At 42.6% G+C, this 19541-nt stretch overlaps 1 protein-coding gene across 1 annotated transcript in view; it reads left to right on the top strand.

The window, feature by feature from the left end:
• The window catches only part of col5a3a (collagen, type V, alpha 3a), a 96318-nt gene that overhangs the window by 16099 nt on the left and 60678 nt on the right, over positions 1-19541 (top strand). The window contains exons 5-18 of the mRNA XM_077619434.1: positions 5724-5846; positions 7036-7428; positions 9505-9612; positions 9678-9791; positions 9884-9937; positions 10023-10064; positions 15913-15975; positions 16965-17039; positions 17156-17239; positions 17303-17359; positions 17448-17501; positions 17645-17698; positions 18149-18202; positions 18843-18896. Of these exons, the coding sequence (XP_077475560.1) occupies positions 5724-5846; positions 7036-7428; positions 9505-9612; positions 9678-9791; positions 9884-9937; positions 10023-10064; positions 15913-15975; positions 16965-17039; positions 17156-17239; positions 17303-17359; positions 17448-17501; positions 17645-17698; positions 18149-18202; positions 18843-18896 (1329 nt within the window). The remainder of the gene's footprint in view (positions 1-5723; positions 5847-7035; positions 7429-9504; positions 9613-9677; positions 9792-9883; positions 9938-10022; positions 10065-15912; positions 15976-16964; positions 17040-17155; positions 17240-17302; positions 17360-17447; positions 17502-17644; positions 17699-18148; positions 18203-18842; positions 18897-19541) is intronic.

Consider the following 19541-nt stretch of genomic DNA (forward strand, 5'->3'; position numbering starts at 1 on the left):
TTCGCCCCCTCCAAATAAAAATGGATTGGACATCTAGCACCATCAATGGCAGCTAAAGGTAAAAAATATTTCTCATCTCATCTCATTTTCTGAACTGCTTTATCCTCATTGGGGTCGCAGGGGGTGCTGGAGCCCATCCCAGCTGACTTCGGGCCAGAGGCAGCGACACCATGTATTAGTGGCCGGCCGATCGCAGGGCACAAGGAGAGGGACAAACACTCACACTCATACCTGGGGGCAATTTAGAGTGTCCAATCACTCTACAATGCATGTCTTTGGAATGTGGGAGGAGAAAACCCACACAGGCCCGGGCAAAACATGCAAACTCCACACAGGTGGACCGACCTGGATTTGAACCCAGGACTCCCACTGTGAGGCCGACGCGCTAACCAGTCAGCTGCCGGGCTGCCCGTGACTATTTCCTATTCAACTTAATTTAAAATTCTATATAAATACAATGTTAAAAAAAGGAGTAAATGATTTGGTTCAACGACCAAAGAATAGTTGTTCTTTAGTTGATGATCTTGGCAGCTCTTGTTGGCAGACATAAGAGCCCTCCAAAATTAACTTGAGAAGGGTTAGGATTAGAGGGTTAGGGTTAGTTTGCTGTTATCCCTCCCACTTCAATTGGATTGGACGACTACTAATGGAAAACTCATTTAAAGAGTTTTCATTTAATTTTCAATTTGAACTGCTTAAAATAAAAATTTACAAGTTGATGTAATTGTCATTGCTTACGAGCCGCTACATCCCAAGGGACTGCATGCTCCTCCAATGTAATTGTAACATCCTAATTGGAGAACGATGAAGTGTTTGTGATATTCAACGGGCAATATTTTGGTCGGGGAGAGAAACCCCCGCCGGGCGCGAATAATAAGAAAACTTCTCTAAGGGGTTTTCCTTTTATCTTGATTTTAGATTGGATTAGAGTGGATTTACTCCCTGTTGCATATTTCCACCTACTCACATCTACTGCATTCAGGCAAAGAGGGCAACGGGTGCCCCTCGCTCTGGCCACAAACTGATAGGAAAGACACTAAAGACACTAAAAAATATTGCTTTTCTAGTCTTTCCTCCAAATGCTTCACAAAGGTATTTTACCCATGCTGCTAAAGCATAATTAAAGTGACTAAAATTACCAAAATATCATGCAGGTAATCAGATTTATTTTATTATAAATAGATGCCCACATGTCCAGGGAATCACCATATTTTACGGATTACAAGTCAAACTTTTTTCATTGTTTGGCTGAGTCTGCGACTTATACGTGCAACTTTAATGTCTGTTACTTTTTTCTTTCTGACCCCCAATAGTTTATGTTGTGTTTTTTAGGCTATAGTTATCCCCAAAAAATGTTTATATGTTACATTAACGGGTCCTTATTTTTTCTGTGCAAAATGCAACTTATAGTATTGTGGTGTGACATAATATTCTTTCCGTTTCATTGCTTAGTGCAGGGGTGTCATCCAACTAAGCTGCCAAAATTAATCAATTAATGAATTGACAGCTTTTCCGATAGTTCTGATTGATAAATCATTTTTGGACATTCAAACTAGTGCAAATCTTCTGCAATTATTGATTTAAAAAGGGGAATCACAGAAAATATTCCCTATACATCTATAATCTTTATTTGAATTTCATCATAAAACAGAAAGTCGGCACTCATTATTTACTTTCTCGGGCCATACAAAATGAGGCGGTGGACCAGACTTAGTGCAACTTATATAGGTCCTATTTCTATGTCCATTCTTTAGCTAGTGCGACTTATACTCTGGTGTGAATTTTGGTCCGAAAAATAGGGTATACATCACAAAACGTTTTAGCCTTGGAGTTACATAGGTCCTATAAAATAAAACATCAAGTGAGTTTAAAGTGATAGCAGACCATATTTCCATCCGAAAAAGTAACAGTGCTTAATAAAATATCCGACTTTTGCAACTATGCAAGGAAGTGTATTTATTCTTTCACAATTCTAGTGATGCAAAATAATAACGTGTGAAGTATGAGAGGAAGGGCTATTATTGTGTTGATAAACGTTTTTGGAAATTGGAACGCCTGCAGGGTAGCTGGAAATTTTCTGCATTCTGCTAGCAAGCAATCCATGTTTTTGTAGCTGTCTGCCCTTATTTGAGTAGAATAACTATCTATACATATTACTATTTCTGAGAATGTGTCTGTGCGTTAGTGTGTTTGTCCATTAACATCGGACAAAATGGAGACAACAGTGTACATCCGATTTGAATGTGGTTTTGAACAAACAATTGCAAATGTACGGCTCCAGGATGTTACCATGCTAAATTTTTTTTAAATCGGGCCCCAGTTTTTCAAACAATCTATTATTTCTGACAATGTGTGTGTGTGCGTTAGTGTGTTTGTCCATTAACATCGGACAAAATGGAGACAACATTGTAAATCCGATTTGAATGCGGTTTTGAACAAACAATTGCAAATACGTATATGGCTCTAGGATGTTACCGTGCTCGATTTTCGGATTTGGGCCCCAGTTTTTAAAAAAATCGATTTTTCCACTTCCAATAAGGAATGTTGGCAGGCTTTATGGCCTGGGGGCGATTGCGCAAACATGGCTTTGTACACGGCCAATTTTGTTTCACATCAACCACACTACGGAGACCCAGAGAGGACATAAGTAAAGGCACTATGAGAAATTACCACTGCGGCTGCTTTGAAAGTACAGAGGCTTTGTTGCTACACCTGCCACCATTAATACACCTCTCAGTCATCGTAAAAAGACAACATGGAATGTGTGAAGAAAGGGTGCCTCTGTTGTACTTAGTCGATGGTCATTTGGAAGCAGTTGTACTTTTTCCTTGTCCAATGGGACCGGCAAAGCCGGGCCCCTCTGCTTGTGAAATATATAGACAGACAGATTTGAGTTCCAAATTGTTTTTTTTCTCTCCATCATCCATGCTGTGCATCTTAGCAAAGGTTGCGGGGGTCGCTGGATATATATCTCACCTGACTTCGGATGAAAGGCAGACTACTACAACCTAGACTGGTCTACATGCAACCGTAGGGCACAGTGAGACAGACAACCATTCACACTTCAATCATACTGATCATCATACATCAATCATACTGAGACACGTTTGCCCGCACCGAAGTGAATACGTTAAGTTTGGCGTTGAGCGTGAAATGTAGAAGGACCCAAATGCAGGGAATCAAACAAGGACAAGGGCATAGAGTGGTCAAACTAAAAACTTGGCAGGGGCATCACAAAAATAACAAAACCAAACCTGACGGGGAGGACATGGGGAAACGTAGTGTAATGCAGACAAAGCAGACAAGGCAGCTGATCCGACAAAGACTGACAAACACGCCGGATTTAAATAGACAGACAGGGATTGATTTCAAAATACACACACCTGATCACACAAGGGAAGGGAAGCCATGAGGGACACAATAGACGAAAAGTATAATAATCACAGGGACAGCACACACAAGGCGAACGGACACACATCTAGCCAAAACCCCAACTAAACAAAACAAGAGTGAACCCCTTACACCATCAAGTGGCTCCAAATTCGGTTTGTACATATAAAATTGCAATATTGCAGTCGTTAATTTTTTTTTAATGGTCACCATTTCATAGCGGGCGCCCCGGTAGAGCGAGTGCTGAGCTCGTCGGCCTCACAGCTCCTGGGTCCTGGGTTTCAATCCAGGTCACGTCCACCTGTGTGGAATTTGCATGTTCTCCCCAGGCCTGCGTGGGTTTCCTCCCACATTCCAAGAACATTCATTGCAGGCTGATTGGACACTCTAAATTGCCCCTAGGTATGGGTGTGAGTGTACATGGTTGTCCGTCTCCTTGTGCCCTGCGATCGGCTGGCCACCAATTCAGCGTGTCCCCGGCCTCTGGGATAGGCTCCAGCACCCCCGTGACCCTAATGAGGATGAAGCGGTTCAAAAAATGAGATGAGATGAGATTTAAATATCCAGGCATTGAGTTTGATGGTAAAGTTTCTGTTACCAAGATGGTTGGTGCTTGGCCACATCCCTATAGTACCTGTTATTTTTGTGTTGTCATTTGGCAAAATCATAAATGCCACAGCTATGAAGACGTCATCCGCCAAGATGCCGTTGTAGCAGCCATGTTGGTAAACGTGGCTTCTAATAGTAATGGTATATTACCAGATATAACACTCAAACAAAGGAAACATATTATCAACCATACTATTCTGACGGTGATAAAAGTACAACCTATTTGGGCTAGCAGGCAGGGCCTGGAAAAAAGAATTTTTGTGGCAAAAATTAACTTGTCTCTCCAAGTGAATACATTTTGATTTTGGCCGCGAAAAAAAATTGCCGCAAAAGCAATAATTGAAAATTAGTTCAATATATTTTTACTCCCGCCATTAAAACTTTTTCATGTTTACAAAATAAAATCAGTGATTAACTTGCTAAGTTTTATAAATACATAAGTCTTCTCTTTGCGATAAACTGCATGTTTAGCGTTTTGCCTTATTTACAATATGTACAAATTGCGAAAAATTGACATGAGATTATGATAGCCATAGTCTACCTACTAACCATTAAATGATTCCCATACCACGTAACGCAGTCAGAGTTACAGTCCCAAAGTTCCTATCCCAAATCAATTCAGACTGACCACCGTTTCGTTTTTCTTTGACATGTTGAGTCTATACGAGATAAGAATCGCAATTAGTGTTCCGCAACGCATGGGGTCAACGTGGTTGGTCAAATGCATGAGCCAAACAACTAGCCCTAAGTGCCCCGACCAATAATTAACCGCTTTGGAATCACGTGGATTACGAATGCAGTTGTGTGCGTGCACTGCACACACTCACAGCATTTGACTTTGAACACAAGGAGAAATGCTCGTAATGGGCGTGGAGGTGTGTGTCTTGCGTGTTTTTCTGTGCGCATGCATTTGAAAATGTCTTGCACGCTACAGGGAATGGCTGAGGAAAATTCCTGCAAATAACTTCGGTTCGGCAAGGAATAATTGATAATTTTTCCGCATGAAAATTAATATATTTATATCCCAAAAGCTCAATTGAAAATATATTTATGGAAATGCATTGCAATAATTTTCTACCAGTTATTTATTGCCGACCCCTGCTAGCAGTGTTGACATCGATTGGGTAAAGTTACCCTAACAAGTTGGCCACCCTTATGGGCAGTCCTTTTTGTTATCCTATATCTGTTTCATTAATGCCACAAACATAAATATGCGAATCAAACTCGATATAAGGAAACATATGACCAACATTCCTATTATCCTGATGTCTTTAATCTTATTTTATTAAATAGTAATTTATTTACTACTATTGACGGTGATAGACGTCCAATCTATTTGGAATAGCCAATTCCCTACTGGCCCAAATGGACGTTTATTGCCATAAGTGGTAAATAAACTCTATGAGTCATCCCAGTTCAAATGGATCTGATGTTTATCACAGTCACTGGGAGTTAATGAGTGGGGGTGTACACAAATAACACTCACAATCACAGGGGTTTGGTCCCAAATCTAAAATTGTCTACAGTGGGCCCTAGAGATAGGAGAGATTGCATTTTTCAGTTTTTCAAGCATTTCCTGTACAGGCCTGCAGCCTGAGAGACCTAAAGACAGAAAAATTAAAGAAAGCAAAACTCGCTCACTCGACACTGGATTAGCAACGCTCGCAAGATCAGAAGGATTATGCCACTTTCACAATTTCGCTGTTTTCTCGCATTTAATTCAGGGAGAAATTCAACACCTGCTGATCGACGATGACCCCAAAGCCGCTGCCGCCTACTGTATTGACTACATGCCAGACTGCGACTCGGATTTGCACAACAACAACCAGGGCCTGGACCTTCACACGGTTAGTACTGTCATCTTCAGAAGAAAAACCATATGCTGGATAACAAAACAAACAGTTTGTCCTTGATTAAAACTTTTATGATTGGTCATATTTAACAAGTTTGCCCGCATGGACATTTTTCAGACAGGATTCCAATAAAGTGACCACTACACAAAACATACGACGATACATGTATAGTGATGATTTTGTGATGGATGATTTCCTTCAAATGGCCATTTGCTTTAAATCAAATGGTTGAGAAAAAATCAGTTGAACCAACTGCAAACCAATCTGGAGAAAAATGTGCGTTAAATCAGCCAAGTCTACAAGTCTCACACTTCTCACGGATTCTTACATTGCGTCTGTGCACATGTGTCTGCACAAAATCTGGCCAGTGAAAAAGAGTTGTACAAGTTGTCCATCTGCTGATATTCGTCCGGGTGACTTTTTCTTAAACTATTTCAGCTCCATGATGATTCAGAATGCCAAAACGTCAACATTTCCCACTGACATCGCACACATTGACTGTTTGGGTCTAAATCACATGCCTAATCTTAATTTTGCTATGACAAATGTATTGCTGTTTGCATAGGAAGATACAAATTTGTCCACTTGGTAGCGCAATGACACTTTAATAAAATTGTACATTCATCCTCTTGTACAGAAAAATAATGCCTCCTCACCAAAAACAAGAGTCAAGTATCACACTTTTACATGATATTTTACGTGAATATATATAATTTTACGTGATTATATATAATTATCCTCCCGACACCCTGGTGAGGATAAGTGTTTCAGAGAAGGACCCAGGTCACTCCTCCTGCACTCTAAATTGCCCCTAGGTATAAGTGAGAGCGTGAATGTTTGCCCGTCCCTTCTGATTGGCTGTCCATGAATTCAGCACCTCGTGCCCGAAGTCAACTGGGATAGGCTCCACCACTAAACCCCCATATGCTTTTACATTATAGGGATTCAGTTTTTTTTAAATAATACTACGTATCATGTTTGTAGATGATGGTGATAATGTTTTTGCATGATATCAAATTTTTACACTAGAGTATCATGTAAAACATCAGAATTATCATGGTTTTACATGATAGTATTATTTCTGTTACTTGTGCTATTGTTCTCAAGTGTATTTCTCTGTCATTCGTCGTTTTCCCCCCACGACGCCCAACCCCCCAACCCCCCATCCCCCCCTTTTTTTTAGGAAAAGAAGTCCCAACTGGGACGGTCAGAAGAACCACAAGCGAAAAAGGACAAAAGGGGAAAAAAGAATAAAAAGAAGCGGGACGAGGCTTCCATGCGAAATGGCAAACGTAGAGGCAAGGGGAAGGGTAAAGGCAAAGGAAAGGAGAGGGGATCCAGGAAAAGAAAACTAGAAGAGAAACATTTGAAGGATGGCTTCGTTGGTGTGTCTACCAGGCTGCCTGAGTATCTTTCCCAAGAGCCTTTTTGGGACACAAGAAGCACCACTCAAGTCTATAATGATGAGTCCCTTGTGCTGATGCCTACCATTGAGCCCTCAACAGAAGCTCCCTCAGCAAGCGTCATGACCGCATTAATTCATGATGAGGTAGACAAGTTAACAGCCCATCAATTTGTAAGTAATTTAACCAATCATAAATCTTTCAATCTCTCTCATCTTTTGCTTTCCACTAACCAACCAAAACCACCAGACCCTCTTTAGAGCCCTCCCAAAAATAATTGGCCTCAAGTCTTGAGTAGATTTTCTGTTCATGTTTTTAGTTCCAAACATGTAATGCCAAAAATATTGTTCTTGCCACTGCCTAATATGCAAGGTACGTACAATGGATGTGCATAATTTATGCAATAATCTTGTGTGTATTTCCAACGTCTTCAATATAACTCTTGAAACGGGATTAACGTGAAGTCTTGAACGCAGACGACAGGACAAGAAAGTTATATTAAATCTGTTTAATAACGATCTTCATAACAAATCATGGTGCATGGTCAAAAAACTGTTGTATCAGCAGGCGAAACTAAGCCAAACCTATCAAAGCCGAGTGCAGGTCACATGACCAGCCTGACATCAACAATTCTAAACAATAAAAATGTTTTATCTCACTTGTCCCCACCCATACTTCCAAACCAATGAACTCCAAAGGCGACTATGCTATGAAATTATCACAGTCCCCCCAACTAAATGATCAAACCTGAAAGCGTGAGTGTTTAGCGCGTCGGCCTCACAGCTCTGGGGTCCTGGGTTCAAATCAGGTTATGTCCCACCTGTGTGGAGTTTACAAACTCCACACAGGTGGACCGACCTGGATTTGAACCCAAGACCCCAGAGCTGTGAGGCCGGTGCGCTAATTACTCAAGCCGCCTGGCCGGCCTGCGGAACAACCAATGACTTATGACGGACGGAAAATCATCAAAATCAGTGGTGGCCAAATTTTTTCATACGACTGTATTTGTTAGTTGATGAAATTGAATTCTTTGAGTATCGTAAACATTTGTATTAAAACAATGAAATGAACCAGTGAAACACAGTGCGGACACCAGCAATTGGAGTCATATTGCCCATCCCAGGTACACATTAATATCTTGAAATATGAGCTCAATGTGAGCTTGTGTGTCAATTTACCCATATACATTTTTCCCATAGAAAATAACTAAATACAAATTAATCCATCCCCACCCTCTGATAAATCACGCCAAACTGGATATTACAATGGAAAAACATCTTTTTATTTTTCATTTGTTCTAAGTCACCACCTAATCACAAAGTAACAAATACCTATCTAGTGATTAGGATCTTCAATACTATAATGTTTAATTACTCAGTACAAACAGACTGTAGTGGCTTACCACGAAGTGCATGGATGAGAGAGAGAGAGAGAGAAAAGACAGGAGAGAGACTTGACGGAGAGCTCGTAACATAACATAAACTTTAAATTTAACTTAAATGAACTAAGATTACTATACACAGTTAAAACTATGTTTTCATCTTACGTTACACTAAATTTAAACCTGCTTGTGCGATAACTGAGGCAAAGATGTTAATGTATTCCACCGCGACTTTCAAGTTGGAACTTGCTTTTCCGTGCCTCAGAACCGAGTGTATCACAGCTCGTTTTTTAAAATTATCGAACCAGCCACGGCTCGCTTTGAAGGGTTCTGCTGGAGTCTTTTTTAGATGCTTGCTTTGCTTTCAAGTCCATGTAGATTACCCTGTCTCTTTTGCAGATTATCGATTCGGTCACGCTATTTCCAGTAGAAAAATGTAACCTGTATGGCCCGGTGCTCGTAGATATCTTCACGCGAGGGGGGTGCGGTGAAAAAGACAGAGTGATGCCGTTCTCATAAGCAGCCTCTCGCATACTTGGCCATCAGGATAGCCGCATCGAGAACCATCTCGTATGCTCGTATCTCAAATTTGTCTCGTAATCGCAGGGCAAAAATCTGCTCGGAATTTGGGACACTCGTATGTCAAGGGTTTACGGTAGAGTAAAAAGTTTCTTTTGTACTCTCCACAATTAGGATGGCATCCCTCTTAACTCATTAATTCCCATTGATGGTGATAGACCTCCATTTAATTTGAAGTTGGAGGTCCGGCCACACTTCCAGTTCAAATAGATTGGATATCTTTTCGTGAACTCATTTTAAGAATTTTCTATCTTTGGGGCTAACATTTCATCTTTCAATTGGCATGCAGGAACCAGGGTTCAGAACAAGCCCAGAGGTGGATGACCTTTACAGCAATCGCATTGAGGACCTTGCTGTTTCCATAGTAACAGCGGGCACGAATATTACTGAATCTGAGGTTAGTTAAATGTAACAAAACAAGGCACATTGACTACAAGTGTCATAAATTGTGTTTTGAAACAGGTTCTTGAATATGATGACTACAATAACACAACATCTGAGTACGAAGAGTACGAAATATATGACAAAGACTACGATTTTGCTTTGCGAGAACATGTGCAGACGTGGGAAGAAAAAGTAAACATCGAGTCAGACATTTAAAGCCAGTCAATTTGTCCCCAGTTTGTCCGTGTCAAGTGATTAAGTATTCATCTGCGTCCCTTCCTCAGGCAAGCCTGCCAACAGAGAAAGGACAGAAGGGTGAGCCCGCGGTCTTTGAACCGGTGAGCTGCCACAGGCATGAATAGCGGAGTGGGTTTAGTTCCCTAAGCATGCAAATGTGTTGAGATTCTGCTAATCTGTTCATAGGGTTCGCTAGGTGAAGGACCGCCAGGTCTGCCAGGAATGGAGGTGAGTTGTCGTCTCAATGAATGGCGATAAGAAGCTACTCTGATGGAATTTATTGGGATTGTTGTTAATAAGACCTAAATAAAACATAAAAAGAAGTGTGGATAGAGGTTCCCTGACAAACTACATGCAAGGACTCACTGTAGGCTATTAAATGTAATTGACCTTTTAACTACTCAATTAAACAAGTAACATCAAATGTGAGTTCAACAGTTTGGATTGGATTGGATTGGATAACTTTATTCATCCCGTATTCGGGAAATTTCATTATGGCAGTAGCAAGAGGGTGATTAGACAGAATAACAGAGCAAAAGCACAAAGTACAAAGCAAATCAAAGTAAATGGGATCATTGAGAATCACCATGTCAAATCATTAAGACAGAAAAGCAGCAAAAACACAAAATGAGCAAGAGTGGACGGAGCTACCGCCGCCAGCTGCCACTTGAACGGCGCCATCTTGGTCGCGGTAGCAAAAACGGATACAGACTCAAAAAGACGTTGTAAAGTTGGACAAAAACTGGAACCACACACAGGAAGTCTTCCACAAGATGGGGAACTTCTGCAGACTGGGACCGAGGTAGAGAATATGCAGAGTCACTTTTCCAAGCTTATCCGCACAGTTCCTCAGTAGTCTGGAGCTGAAGAAAACAGCAGCAGGGCAGAACTCCTCGACTCCGCTTCCGGCCTGGTAAGCGCTGACAGCTCTTACTTCTTATCCCATGATGGAATAGTTGGTCAGAAGTGTTGCTCCTTCTCCCGGCACTTTTGTCCAGCTCCAAATTTCCAGCGGTAATTGAGGTGTTGCTCCTTCTGGGGCGTATTGTAACAGCTAGTCCCATGTGTATGGCAGCGTAGGCATGGCTGAATGGTTCCAAAAAAGAAGTAACAGAAAGAAGCCAGGCTAAGAGAACAAAGAAAGTTGTAAAAACATTAAAGTATAAAGTACAAAGTAAAGTAAAAAGGATTGTATTTAGAAATATTAAAATGTAATTAAAAAAAGATAGAAGTGCTGTAAAACACGAAAAACTTAAGAGTGGACAAAGCTAATGACACTAGCTTCCACGTGACGGCGCCATCTTTGAAAAAAATACAAAATAAAACAGGCTTAAGGTTTGTCAAGGTCTCACTCAAGTAGATCTTGTTTCTCAGCTCCTTGTGTATCTAATGTTGAAGTCCTACTTTTTCATCATTTGGAAACGCATCCTCTTGAAACTTAGCAGCTATTTAGAATGGGCCAGCATCTATCAATATTCATTTTATCTGTCTAATTAAAGGATGTAGCTATCTCATTGCATATTTGGATTGACGTTTGTAACAGCCATTGGCGTAAATAGGCACTGCGAAAACACATGAACAACTTTTTGTTGCAGTTTTTCAAAAATATTTGAAAAATCTAAATCGCTAAAACCGTGCTGAACCACTTTATCCTCACTAGAGTCATGGGGGATGCTGGAGCTTATCCCAGCTGACTTCAGGCCATAGGCGGGGAACACCCTGAATCGGTGGTAAGGCAATTGCAGGGAAGGATGAGACGTACAACCTTTTACTCTCGCGCTCATACCTAGGGGCAATTTAGAGTATCCAATCAGCCTCCTATGCTTGTCTTTGGAATGTGGGAGGTAACCGGAGTACCCGGAGAAAACCCACACAGGCCCAGGGAGGACATGCAAACTGGTGGATCGACCTGGATTTGAACTCAGGACCCCAGAGCTGTGAGGCCAACATGCTAACCACATAAGACACCAGAACACCCCGTAATATATTTTTTTTAATTTCAATTTGTTAACTTTGATTTTCTGAGCTTTTTGATATATGAAAACTGTTATTTGAGCAAAAAAAGAAGGACACCATCCTTTTTCAAATTTGTAATCTATTGCCACTGAAAATAAACGGGCCTTAGCTTTTGTAAAAAAAACTGTCCTTGCTGCAACTGTTAATATTAGAGGCAAAGTCAAGAGTGAATTTTTTGAGTATTTGAAGTACTCATATCGTGTTGGAGCGTAGGGTGCTGAAAGAGACCTTCCAACCTCGGCCAATTGCTCCCCTTATTACTGATTGCAATTATCCGTTTAAAGAGATAAAACAATTTTCAAATGCGACGCGGAACACATTTACTCACATAGGGTGCACTTAAAAGTCTAAAATTTTCTCCAAAGTGGATGGTGTGCCCAATCAGTATGCACTAAATTCAAGATTCTGTAGATGACTCTGACAGCTTGACTGTCTGAGTACATTGCTATATTTATATAGTGAAAAGGCGGATGAAAGGGGAATGCGGGTGCGCATATCATGCTTAAAGCATGACAATATTAGCAGTCGACAATGACGTTTCCCTCTGCTACCAGTGACTGAGACGATCAGAAATGGGTAAAACAAGATCGGTTTTACAAAAAATGTTTACCTATTTACCGACCGATCCACATTCCCACTCCCATCTGTGGGTTGTGACCGAACGAACAAGATCCCGGATAAAAGCGGCCGAAATGAGTTTCCTCCGCAGGATGTCTGGACCCTCCCTTAGAGATAAGGTGAGAATCTCGGTCATCCGGGGGTGGAGCCGCTGCTCCTCCAGATCGAGAGGAGCCAGGTGAGTTGACTTGGGCATCTGATCAGGATGCCCCCTGGACGTCTTCCTCGGGAGGTGTTCCCACCGGGAGGAGGGGTGCTCGGATGATTCGCCTAAAGACGTTTCGCCGACGGACGTTTGACAGACGGACAGGTCGCCGAATGGACGTTCCACCGAACGGTCAATCGGCCGAACGGCTGTTTCGCCGGCACGCTCGCCCCGCCCCCGGATCGTGTGTGTACGCGTTTTACAACCTCGGCCCGCGGGCCATATTCGGCCGTTACAGATAACATTCATTTAGGAATAACAAGGGCATGTACTGCCCCCCGCAATAACAAGGGCATGTACTGCCCCCCGCTGGGCATATTTCTAAATACAAGTACACGGCATATAATGACAGCAATCATGTTAAATCCATCCTAAAACAGCATTTAATGATCAAATACAAATACTGGAGCTCTTAAATAAATACAAATACTACGATCTGTATTTGCGACATCAAATGTCGGATAGGCACTGGGGAAACACCGTTGATGTGTGTGGTGCTCATACTTTGAAAAATTTATGGAGCTCGGGATTTCAGCGGGGCATCAGCGTTTAATGATTAAATACAAATACTAGTATTTGTATTTGCGACATCAAATGTCGGATAAGCACTGGGGAAACACACCGTTGATGTGTGTGGTGCTCATACTTTGAAAAATTTATGGAGCTCGGGATTTCAGCGGGGCATCAGCCAACCCAATCCGCTCATGTGTCACTATCCTTGGTTACACTCGGGAAAAAACGCCGCTGATGTGTGTGGTGGTCACGCTTAGAAAAAAATTATGGTGCTCAGCGGGGCATGTGTCACCCCTGTCCGCCCACAGAGCACTGTGCTCGGTGAAAAAACCCTCCAATGTGTGTGGGGCTCAAATTTTAAAAAATTCTGGAGCTGCAGAAATTCAGCGGGGCGTCGTCCAACCCAGTCCGCTCACGGTGCACTATTCTTGGATAGGCTCGGGGGGAACCCCCGCCGATTTTTAAAGTGCTCAAACTCGGGAAATATATGGAGCTCGATAATGAAACTCAGCATGTGTCATTAAAATCCGCCCACGAAGCACTGTTCCCGGGGAGAAACCCCTCCGATGACCGTAGGGATATGATTTACCTACTCGGCGGGCCGGATTAAAAATCCTAACGGGCCGTATATGGCCCGCGGGCCGAGGTTGCAAAACTTGTACACAAACGATCCGGGGGTGGGGCAAGCGCACCGGCGAAACCTCCGGTCGGCCGAAGCTCCGTTCGGCCGATTGACCGTTCGGTGGAACGTCCATTCGGCGACCTGTCCGTCTGTCAAACGTCCGTCGGCGAAACGTCTTTAGGCGAATCATCCGGCCACGGGGAGGAGGCCATGGGGCCGACCTCGGCTGGCCTGGTAACGCCTTGGGGTCCTCTTGGAAGAGCTGGATGAAGTGGCTGGGGAGAGGGAAGTCTGGGCTTCCCTGCTGAAGCTGCTGCCCTTGCGACCCGACTTCGGATAAAGCGAAAGAAGATGAGATGAGATAATTCTTGAGATTGAGTGGTTTCGTTATACCAATTTCCACAGGTATACAGGTAATTTATCACATGTAACATGCTGTCTCTGCTGTTATGAGAAATTGTATCCGCTAAGACATTGCATTGACAATGTAATCAAAGTTATTTTGCAATATGAATAGCATTTATAGATTAAAAATCTGAAATATTCTCATCTCATTATATTTCGCTTTATGCAAAGTCGGGTCGTGGGGGCAGCAGCTTCAGCAGGGAAGCCCAGACTTCCCTCTCCCCAACCACTTCATCCAGCTCTCCCGGGAGTATCCCAAGGCGTTCCCGGGCCAGCCGGGAGACATGGTCTCCCCAGCGTGTCCGAGGTCGGCCCCGTGGCCTCCTCCCGGTGGGACGTGCCCGGAACACCTCCCAAGGGAGGCGTCCAGGGGGAATCCTGATCAGATGCCCGAGCCATCTGGCTCCTCTCGAATCCGGAGGTACAGTGGCTCTACTCCGAGCCCCTTCCGGATGACTGAGCTTCTCACCTCATCTCTAAGGGAGAGTCCGGACATCCTGCGGAAGAGACTCATTTCAGTTGCTTGTATACGGGATCTGGTTCTTTCGTTCACGGCCCACAGCTCATGACAATAGATGAGGATGGGAACATAGACCGACTGGTAAATAGAGAGCTTCTTCTTTTGGCTCAGCTCCTTCTTCACCACAACAGACTGGTGTAGAGTACGCATCACTGCAGACGCTGCACCGATCCGCCTGTTGATCTACCGCTCCATTCTTCCCTCACTCGTGAACAAGACCCCAGATACTTATACTCCTACACCTGGGGAAGGACCTGGTCCCTGACCCGGAGAGAGCATGCCACCTTTTTCCGACTGAGGACCATGGTCTCAGATTTGGAGGTGCTGATTCTCACCTCGACCGCTTCACACTCGGTTGCAAATCGTTCCAGCGAGAGGTGGAGATCACGGCCGGATCGAGCCAACAGAACCACATCATCTGCAAAAAGCAGGGATGCAATACTGAGGCCACCAAATTGGACCACCTCAACGCCACGTCTGCACCTAAATATGCTGTCCATGAAAGTGATGAACAGAATCGGTGACATAGGGCAGCCCTGGCGGAGTCCAAACCCCACTGGTAACAGATCCGACTTACTGGCAGCTACGCGGGCCAGACTCTGACACCGATCATAAAGGGATTGGACCACGCGTAACAGGGATTCCGGAACCCCATACTCCCGGAGTACCCCTCAAAAGACTGTAGGGACATGGTCGAACGTCTTCTCCAAGTCCACAAAGCACATGAAGACTGGTTGGGCGAACTCCCATGACCCCCCGAGGACCCTGCTGAGGGTGTAGAGCTTATCCACTGTTCCACGGCCAGGACGAAAACCACACTGCTCCTCCTGAATCCGAGATTCGAGCTCCCAGTGGACCTTCCTCGCAGGTACCCCAGAATAGACCTTACCGGGGAGGTTGAAGAGTGTGATTCTCCGGTAATTGAAACACACCCTCCGGTCCCCAATTTTAAAAAGGGGAACCACCACCCCGGTCTGCCAATCCAGAGGCACCGTCCCCGATCTCCACACGATGTTGCAGAGGTGTGTCAACCAAGACAGCATTAATAAATTTAATTGGACAACATTAGGTGATTAATTGGGGCACAGTGAAAAACATTATAATGATGAAGATTATGAAAAAGTCACCATGTTTTCCATGTCATACAATACTAACGATAATTTTTCATCCTTTAAAGGGATTTCCTGGCCTAGCTGGACCTTTAGGACAGCCAGGACCAAGAGGAGACCCTGGCGAAATGGTGAATAGACCTTGTACAATATCACATTACTGTAGACTCTTAAGGGTCAAAGGGGAATAAAATGAAAAAAAAAAACATGAATGAGCACCCTTACAGACCAGACGTACTTGCAAGTAGCCTATTTTAACGTATCGTTTCAGTTCAGATAGATTCTAAAGCAGAAATTGGATTAGAGGCTTTTGATTTGAGAATTTTGACTTTTTTTCTTCTCTACTCACTCTCTTCTCATCATATCACATATCCTTCACTTTTGATTTTAATTGGCTAATTCGTTATCATGTTACTGTGAAATATCTTTTATGACCTCTGTGACCCTTGACCACATTAATCCAAGGCCCTTTTAGTGCCATTGACAATGTTAACTGTCCAATTATAAATCTGCTGACCTCCTGGTATAAATTCTACTAGTAAATGTCCAATCCATTTGGAATGAGAGGGTGGAAGCCAATGAACTATTTTTCATTTGCTGCCATCCCAATTCAAATTAATTGGACATCTGGCTCAGTCATTGGCAGCCAGTGAGTTATGCATGAAACAATGGAATGGAGCGTTTTCATTCTCAAGTTAACTTCTATCCAAAACAAATCAAATGCAATTTCAGAGACAATTTGACTAAATAGCTTTGAGGCTAAAAAACTGGATCTATAGACTTAATGACCTTGTCGATCCAACTCTCTTAGTCTTTACCTTACATTTGCTCTCATCCCCAAAAATATCATCGCTATCACTTTCTACAAATTGAAATTAAAAGGGCTTATCTGTTAGTTAAAAGGGTGAAGTTCCTTTTCTCAACTCTGACCTATTGATTCATGTGGCTACTGCTGTTATTTAAAATGAGTTTTTTACTAGTCGATGTCCAAACCATTTTTAGTGGGAGGAGTCGCAGCGAATGTTAAGCCCACCCAATTCAAATCGATTGGACGTCCAATAATGTCAAAGGCAGCAGCCTATGACTTAATTCACATGTATGCTTGGGCATGTATTTGAAGGGTCCGACAGGACGGCCAGGTCTTCCCGGAGTTGACGGAATTCCAGGTCCCCAAGGAACCTTGCTAATGCTACCTGTAAGACTCACAATTTTGTACATAATACTTAGACAAAGATACCTCACCTGTGTTAACGACAAAGGGGTCATGTTTGCCTGAAATCCACTCTAATGTTCTCCTGACTAAATTATCAGTTCCAGTTTAATAGCAATTCCGAAAAAGGACCAGTGGTGTCCCCACAAGAGGCACAAGCGCATGCTATCATACAACAGGCTCAGGTAAGTGATTGCGCGATGGCAATATAGGAAGAGATGCGTCCTATGATTGTGTGATTCTTCCAGCTTTCAATGAAAGGACCTCCAGGTCCGGGAGGTCTTTCAGGCCGGTCCGGTTCACTGGTAAGCCAAATTGTCTTGAATAAATGTGCTAACCTTTTAAAAGAGAAATGCTCAATCTTAGTCAACCCCCACCTGATCCATTTGACAGGGATCTCCAGGCCCCACCGGACCCAAAGGAAATGTTGGTGAACCGGGCCCTACGGTAAGAGCAGATGCCTTTATCTCACTCCAAGCTTCCATCTGACACATGCTCTCATTGTCATTGTATTGATTTTCTTTCAAACAGGCTGCCCCCCACCCACTATTCTTTACACATTTATTTTTCCCTTTTTCTGGTCCGTACAGGGACCTCAAGGATTACCAGGACTACAAGGAAGTAATGGAAAACCAGGAAAAATGGTGAGCTATAGGATTGAAATATCTATATCATACAATATATTATTTAATTATTGTAACTGGATCAAGGTGGGTTACCCAGTGGATGAATGGTTAGTGTGTCAACCTCACAGTTGTGGGGTTGAGGGTTTGATGCCAGGTCATTCCTCACTGTGGGGAGATTGCATGTTCTCCCCGAGCTTGCGTTGGTTTTTACAGACTACTCCGGTTTCCTCCCACATCCCATAACGATGTATGGTAGGCTGTTTAAACACTCTAAATTTCCCCTACCTATGTGTCTGAGCATGAATGTTTGTCCGTCTCCTCATGCCCTCCAATTGGCTGACCACCAATTCTGGGTGTCTCCTGACTTCTGCCCATAGTCAGCTGGGATAGGCTCCAGCACCTTCTGTGACCCTTGTGAGGATAAGCGATTTGTAAAATGAATGAATAACTGAATCATGCTTTGTTTAGGGAAGGGCTGGAACAGATGGAGGACGTGGAGTTCCAGGAGAAACAGGTGTTAAGGTAAGACAGTAAGGCATTTGATGTTTTTTTAATTTGATCTGCAACCATAGCGCAAGAAAAAAATTACGACACAAATGACTTAATCATGAAATTCCTATGGTTAAAAAATGCCTTTTAAAAATCATTGGTTGTCGTTGATTGACGTCCAATCCATTCGAAGTGGGAAGGTGTTAGCGAACCATCATTTGAACTGGACGTCTGCTAGTGAACTAGTTTAACTAACTAAAGTAATTTAAATTCATAGCAGAAGGGTCAAAAGAGCCACATATTAAGAAATCTGACATTCTCAATTACACTGAAATAGTTAATTATGAGTACATGCAATTTTTGAGTAACACTTATCAAAATTGGTGGGTTTGATACTTGTGTGTGAATTTTATTTTGACTTGATTGCATTGTGAACCAAGAGGATATAAAGGGGTTCTGGCTACAAAACAATAAAGGTTTTTGGTTAAAAATGTTGATGAAATTCTCAGTTTTGTTCTTTTATTAAACCAAGAATGAACTGAACTAAATGATACGGTGACTGCCAAACAGTAATTTGCTTTTTTTTTGCATGCCTCATTCCTAAAGGCAACAATAATTATGTCGTCTACGGAAAAAAACGAGATTTAACGAGCTTGTTCTGTTGAAATCCCAGGGTGATCGAGGTTTTGATGGCCTGCCAGGACTCCCAGGAACCCAGGGACACAAAGTGAGCTCATTATCTTACTGTCATGTGAATGCTAATGCATATATTTCCATGTTAACACAAATAGCACGATAGATGTGTTTACATTGTGTGGCTTCAGTACATCGCAGTTTTTTTAATCTTCAACTCGCAAGCAGAAGAAAGGAGATGAAAAGTGATGTTGGAAAAACAGAAAAACTATATACAGAGCTGCCAACCTCTGTCGATCCCATTTCAGGAGTACCGTTGTCCCATTTCCGGAGTATTTCCGGAGTGAATGCAATTCAAGCATAATCGATAAAAAAAATAAGCATAGGGCAATTTAAATCAAACTGCTATTATCAGCTTTTTACATTTATTGAAATATTGTGTTTTTGCAAACTATTGAAAAAGTACAGCATAATGAAAATAAGTTTATCTTTGTGTTTGGGTCCTTCTACTTGCGTTTTACAATCAGTAATTCCAACATGTGTCACGCTGAATTAGCACGATAGATGTGTTTACATTGTGTGGCTTCAGTACATCACAGTTTTTTTATCTTCAACTCGCAAGCAGAAGAAAGGATATGAAAAGTGATGTTGGAAAAACAGAAAAACTATATACAGAGCTGCCAACCTCCGTCGATCCCATTTCAAGAGTACCGTTGTCCCATTTCCGGAGTATTTCCGG

The sequence above is a fragment of the Stigmatopora argus genome, chromosome 14 (genome assembly GCF_051989625.1).
Source record: "Stigmatopora argus isolate UIUO_Sarg chromosome 14, RoL_Sarg_1.0, whole genome shotgun sequence".
NCBI lineage: Eukaryota > Metazoa > Chordata > Actinopteri > Syngnathiformes > Syngnathidae > Stigmatopora > Stigmatopora argus.